The 6,573-nt window shown below is 44.4% G+C and overlaps 1 protein-coding gene across 1 annotated transcript in view; it reads right to left on the reverse strand.

The window, feature by feature from the left end:
* SCPEP1 (serine carboxypeptidase 1) overlaps positions 1-6,573 on the reverse strand; it is a 36,121-nt gene that overhangs the window by 19,321 nt on the left and 10,227 nt on the right. Inside the window, exons 5-7 of the mRNA XM_011979265.1 lie at positions 5,327-5,399; positions 1,478-1,515; positions 861-989 (exon numbers count right to left, since the gene is read on the reverse strand). Of these exons, the coding sequence (XP_011834655.1) occupies positions 861-989; positions 1,478-1,515; positions 5,327-5,399 (240 nt within the window). The remainder of the gene's footprint in view (positions 1-860; positions 990-1,477; positions 1,516-5,326; positions 5,400-6,573) is intronic.

Below are 6,573 nucleotides of genomic sequence, written 5' to 3' on the forward strand. Positions count from 1 at the left end.
GGAAAGAAAGAGGCCGGGCAGAGTGGCTCTCGCCTGTAATCCCAGCACTTTGGGAGGCTGAGGTGGGTGGATCACCTGAGGTCAGGAGTTCAAGACGAGCCTGGGCAACATCGTGAAACCCTGTCTCTAAAAATACAAAAATTAGCTGGGTGCAGTGGCACATACCTGTTATCTCAGCAACTCGGGAGGCTGAGGCAGGAGAATCGCTTGAGCCCAGGAGGCAGAGGTTACAGTGAGGCGAGACTGTGCCACTGCACTCCAGCCTGGGTGACAGAGCAAGACTGTCTCAAAAAAAAAAAGGAAAAAATAAAAAATAAAAGAAAGAAAGAAAGAAATGCAGCTCTGAAGTTTCAGAAACCAGCTGTGTCAGCCTACTCTCCCTGGAGTGGTAAGCATCTCATATAAGCAGTGATCAGGCCCCACAGGGAAAAAAACCAAGGGCCTAGGTGTTAATTTATAAGGAGAACAGAGCTGCAGAGGGGCCTACACTCCCAATCCTTAGCCAGCGCATTCTTTCCTTCTGGTTCTCTGGAGGCAGAATGTTGCTTGGCAAGGGTCCTAATAAGGGAATCTGTTGTCTCCACACACTTACCTCTGCAAGACAGTCTTTTTTTTTTTTAATAGAATCCATACCTTTAGTGAAGGACAAGCAAGTCTTGCAAGCCTGGGTGGCTTTCTGACTCTGTAAGGAGCCACTACATCACTGCTCAGACCCAAGAGATGTATTATCTAGCATGCAATCATTTGCAGATACGTGGGGAGGCTCAGGATAGACCCCAAGTTTGACAATACCAACAACGTACCCTATACCCACCAGAAAAAGCCAAGCAGGCTGGCCTCTGAGTTTGTCCCCTTTTTACCTGTTCAATGATCTTTTCTGCTTTCCCCCACAGCTCTGTGGCCTCTCTGTAGAGCCCTTTATTTACAGCACTCAGGACTTGCTCTGCAACCTCGGACACTTCTGCCAGACCTTTGTCTTCGAGAAGAGACTGGAATGCAAACCAAGAGCAAAAAGACCCGCTTTACTTGGGAACATCAATCTGGTGCCGCTGCAGTTAGGCAGGGGTAGGAGAAAGAGGGGAAGGAAGGAGAACAGAAGCTCACATATCAAAGTGTATTGTTACAAGCCACATGTTTATTGGAGGAAATACGGCAAACTGTCAACTGAACCTAAGAAGGTATTCACAGTGATCTTTTAACGTTTCTGCATATTTGAAAATGTTTGTAATAAAAATTTAGGGAATTGGAAAAATGTGTTTCTTATATCTGGAAAAAAGTGATGTGTGCTGATTTTCTTTCAATTTGTCCCTGAGGCAAGCTCTTGCTTTGGGTCTCCAACTCTATATGGATGAGTAGTCCCTAAAGAGCCGTGTCATCCACATAGGCAAACTCATCCAGCATCTCTTTTCCTGGGGTCACAGCTGGAAGAGATCGGCTGGGCTGTTTACTCGCAGGGCGCAGATGTATATCTACTTACCATGCTGTACAGGTAAGGTCCCCAGGAGAGCACCGAATCTAAAGGAAACCACATATGTACAAATCAAGTATGTCACACCTCTGTCTTTCCAAAGACAAACCTAACTGTCTTCTCTCCAAAGAAGAAAGAGACAGAAGCAAGAAACCCGGTAGCTTTGGATTGGAAGGCCCCTTAAATCACCTGTACCCATGCAGGAGGCGGGCTGATGACACAGTGGCTGGAAGGTGGGATGAGGGTGTGAGGGCCTGTCTGTTGACTCTTTAGACTAATGGCACATTAATTTGGCCTGATACTGGCCCAGCAAGTGAGCCATTGCCGGTGACAGCATCCCCACAGGCAGGCTGTAGGTATGCAGGTGGAGGCTCTTATCTGTGGACCTCTAGGCCTTTTGATAGCTTAAAATATTTCTCCACCCTCACATTTCTGCTCTGCATCTTATTTGCTCCTCCAGTTTGGAGATATTAGGTTCTGCCAAGGAGCTGAGTAAGGAAGATGACTAATGAGTTTGCAAAAACGCAAGTGGCTATATTGCCAATTGGCTCATTCCCATCCCACAAACACATTGAGAATTTACTAAGGGTCTGGAGGCAGCAAAAGCTTAAGATATAACTGTGAGTAACATAATGCCTGTCCTTAAAGAGAACAGTAGTTGACCTTGGTTTAGACAAGCTCACAACTATTAAATACTGTATCACTAGGTAAGACAAGTGCTATTGAAAGACATGCCAACAAAGAATCAAGGACCTCAACTTACAAAGCACATTTGAGTATGTCTCTCCTTAGCTTAAAAGTATTCAATGGCTCCTTAAGGCAAAGTGTCTCAAAGTAGGTTTCAAGTAGTCTTAGTTCTGCAGGAACTAAGTCCATGTTGCCCAGTCCGGTCCCGAACTTTTGGGTTCAAGCAATCCGCCCGCTTTGGTCTCCCAAAAGTGCTGGGATTACAGGTGTGAACCACCACGCCTGGCCTGGACTGGTATTCTTTTAGAGTACACTGTGAGAAATGCAGGCTCACCGGGACTTCTGTGGCCTAGCTGTTAATCACCTCCTGGGCTTAACCTTCAAACTTGTGCCTTAGTTTCTTGAAACAGGGTTGGTTGCAGTTCTCCAATGCATCCCACTTCCTGTTTGATCTGGGCCAGAGATTGGTAACCTTTCTGTAAAAGGGCAGATAGTAAATAATTTTGGCCCTGTAGGCCAGCCTATCTCGGTTGCAACTACTCAACTGTGTTCTTACAGTCTCCAAACAGCCACAGACAGTAAATGAACTTTTACCGGCCAGGTGCGGTGGCTCACGCCTGTGATCCCAGGACTTTGGGAGGCCGAGGCGGGCAGATCACCTGAGGTCAGGAGTTGGAGACCAGCCTGGCCAACATGGTGAAACCCCATCTCTACTAAAAATACCGAAAACATTAGCCAGGCATAGTGGCAGGAACCTGTAATCCTAGCTACTCAGGAGTCTGAGACAGGAGAATCGCTTAAACCTGGGAGGCGGAGGTTGCAGTGAGCCGAGATCGCACCATTGCACTCCAGCCTGGGCAACAAGAGCAAAACTCGGTCTCAAAACAAACAAAAACAAACAAACAAGAAAAAACTTATTTACCAGAGCAGGCGGCAGGGCAGACTTGACTCATGGGCCCTTGTTTACCAACCTTTGAAGTAGGCCTGCGTTGTTCAATAGAACTTTCTGCAGTAATGGAAGTGTCCCATATCTGTGCAGTCCAAAATGCTAGCCAATAGCCACATGTGTCTATGGAGCACTTGGGTGTGGAGAGTGCCACTGAAAAACTGAAATTGTATTTAAAAATTATAATTAAATTTATATAGTCACATGTGACAAGTGGTTACCATACTGACATGGTCACACGGGCTTAGTGACAGTGCAGATCAAGACCTTCTTGAAGACCAGGAGCATATCCATGTGTCTTTGCCTAGCACCTAGAACAGTATCTACTACTTAGAAAGCAATTAACAATTGTTCATGGAAATTAACAATACTTCTCCCTCAAAAACCAATGTTTCTAGTATAGAGGGGCAATACTTAAAGTGGATCTGGAAGGATGGATTACAATCCAGACAAACAGACTCATAAGGTAAAGTGGGTCACGGCAAGGAGGAAAAGGTAGATTCCAAACCGGAGGAAAAACACTTGCAAAGCCAGGAAGCAAAGCTACTGATCTTGGAGAGACAGTGTAGCAAGGTGGTTAGGTTGCTTGGATTCCAGTACCTGCTGCCAGGATTTGAATCCCAGTTTTACCATTTAGCTGGGTGACTCTAAGAAAGTTGCTTAACCTCTCTTGAGTCTCAGTTTCATCATTCACAAAATTAGGATAACAATAGCATCCATCCCATGGAATTGTTGTAAGGATTACATGAAGTTACCACATGCAAAGTACTTAGTGCTATTGTGAAACTGAGAAGACCCCATGAGGAAGTGAGAGGGCCAGCATCATAATTTTGAGTCATAAACAACTCTTATCTGTGTTCCCAATGAGGATGCTCAGTTATGAAATAGCACACCTCTGGGTTGCCAAGACCTGATGGAGACTTTGTCTTGTCATCAACTTGAACAAAAGAGCAGCATCTGACAAGAAACTCTCATGCTTCTGACCCAGGCTTCTGCAGTTTTATGATGTCCTATGAGATCCACCCAGGAAGGAAAAACAGATAAACAAATAGCAGCCCTGGTCTTCATGCTGACTCAGTTTTATGCTACTTCAGTCCTACCCTGCAGATGGCAAACATGAGGGCAAGAAATAACCGTTCCAAGTTGTAATGGTTATTGGGAACATGGCTCTGTAACAAGCGAATCCCTACCTTTTAGGGGGAAATATTACCTTTTATAAATGATTATTTTTAAAAAACTGAGCCATAATCACAAATCACAAGTGTACCTTCGGAAGAGTTTTGATGAATGCATATGCCCGTGTAACCACCCCCTGCAATCAAGATATAGTTCCTTCATGTCCCTTTCATGCTTATTTCCCGCCCTTGCCCCTAGGCAGCCTCTCTTCTGATTTCTAACTCCGTAGTTTGGTTTTGCCTGGGGAAAATCACGTTTTGTTAGGTTAGAACAATGGTTCTCAATCAGGGATGGTTTTCTTCCCCAGGGAGACATTTCTGGTTGTCACACTGGGGTGGTGCTACTAGCATCTCTTGAGTAGAGGCCAAGGATGCTGCTGGTAGTATCCTACAATGCACAGGACAGCCTCCCACAAAAAGAACTATATGACCCACAATGTCAATAGTGCTGAGAAATCCTGTGTTAGAGTGACTGCCACCAGGATGATTGTTTCAGATGTCTGGAACCACACCCTGGGTGTCTGCAACATAAACAACTCTTATTTATGCTCGCAACACGGATGCTCAATTACGAAACTGCACACCTCTGAGTTGTAAGACCAGACGATAACCTTGTCTTGCCATCAATATGCATAACAGATGGAAATTTCACGCCAAACGCTTATGTCAGCATCAGAGAAGTAGAGGGGGCGGATGACAAAACAGATTTGCCTTTGTACTGAGCCACACAGACCCGGATTTGAATCCTGACTAGGCCACTCATCCTATGTTGCAGAGAGCATATTTCATGACCTCTCTGAGTCTTTAGAATGCCTCCAAATGTAAAATTTGATCCTTTTGTTGTGATAATTAAATTAAGAAAACTCAGTTCAGCCCTTAGTGGTCCATGGTAGGTGCTCTGTCTCTATATTTCTTGGATGCAGCAAACACTTTCTCTAAGGGCCCAGAACGTTCTGCTGCTTAGCCCTTTGATTTGGACAACACAGCCCAAAGTCCCAGGAAAGCATGGACAAAGAGGAGTGAAGAAATGCCTGAAAATGCCAGACTTACCAACAGGGGAGATCCAGGAATCGCCCAAGGCAACCCCAGCAAAGTTGCACTTGATGGTCCCTTGATGAACGGCCTGAAAGAGGAAACAAGAAATGCCCTCAGGCCAGGTGCAGTGGCTCACGCAGTAATCCCAACAGTTTGGGAAGCTGAGGCAGGAGGATCACTTGAGCCTAGGAGTTCAAGACCAACCTAGGCAATGTAGTGAGATCCCATCTCTACAAAAAGTTAAAAAATTAGTGGGGCATGGTGGTATGTGCCTAATAGTCCCAGATACTCAGGATGCTGAGGTCAGAGGATCACTTGACCCCAGGGGGTCGAGGCTAGCCTGGGCAACATGGCAAAACCCCCATCTCTACAAAAAGTACAAAAATTAGCCAGGCACGGTGGTGCTTGCGTTTAATCCCAGTTACTCAGAAGGCTGAGGCAGGAGGATCGCTTGAGCCCAGGAGGCAGAGGCTGTAGTGAGCTATGATCATGCCACTGTACTCCAGCCTCCAACCTGGCTAATAGAGCAAGATCCTGTCTCAAAAAAAAAAAAAAAAAGGTCTGAATATTTGAGATGAAAATTTACAGAAATAGAAAGTTGAGAACTACTGATTGAAGAAAGCAGGCTGAAACCAGTATGTATAATATGATCTCATTCAGCTAAACAATTCTATATAAATGTGCACAAGAATATTTAGAAAGCTATATACCCAGGTGCTAACTATAGTGATCTCCATCAAGTGGCAAGTGAGGTTTTCATTTTTAATTTATGCTTGCTGTAATTTCTAATATTCTATAAAGTACATATGCTGCTTCTATAAGGTTTTTTTAATTAGTAAATCTTAAAAAAATCCCTTATTTAAGCTCACTGATATTCAAACATAGGAGATAGAAGAAAATGTGAAAGTCTTTTACTTTTCCTCATTTGTGCCCTCACACTCACCAACTGACTGCAGTTAAGTGTGTCATGTATCCTTTTACCTTTTTGTTTGCCATCACAGCGTGCAAATCTATCTCCACATATGGAAGTGTTTTTGACTTACAAACAAGTTTATCTCACATTGTTCCACAATTAAATACCCAAAGGACAACTTTCCATACTCAGTACATATAGCTCTCTGTATTCTTTCTTTTTTCTTTCTTGTAGAGGCAGGGGTCTCACTCTGTTGTCCAGGCTGGTCTCTAACTCCTGATCTCAAGCAATCCTCCCACCTCAGCCTCCCAAAGTGCTGAGATCCATCCTTTTTTTTTTTTTTTTTTTT

This window comes from Mandrillus leucophaeus, unplaced genomic scaffold (assembly GCF_000951045.1).
Source record: "Mandrillus leucophaeus isolate KB7577 unplaced genomic scaffold, Mleu.le_1.0 Scaffold20, whole genome shotgun sequence".
In the NCBI taxonomy this organism is placed as follows: domain Eukaryota; kingdom Metazoa; phylum Chordata; class Mammalia; order Primates; family Cercopithecidae; genus Mandrillus; species Mandrillus leucophaeus.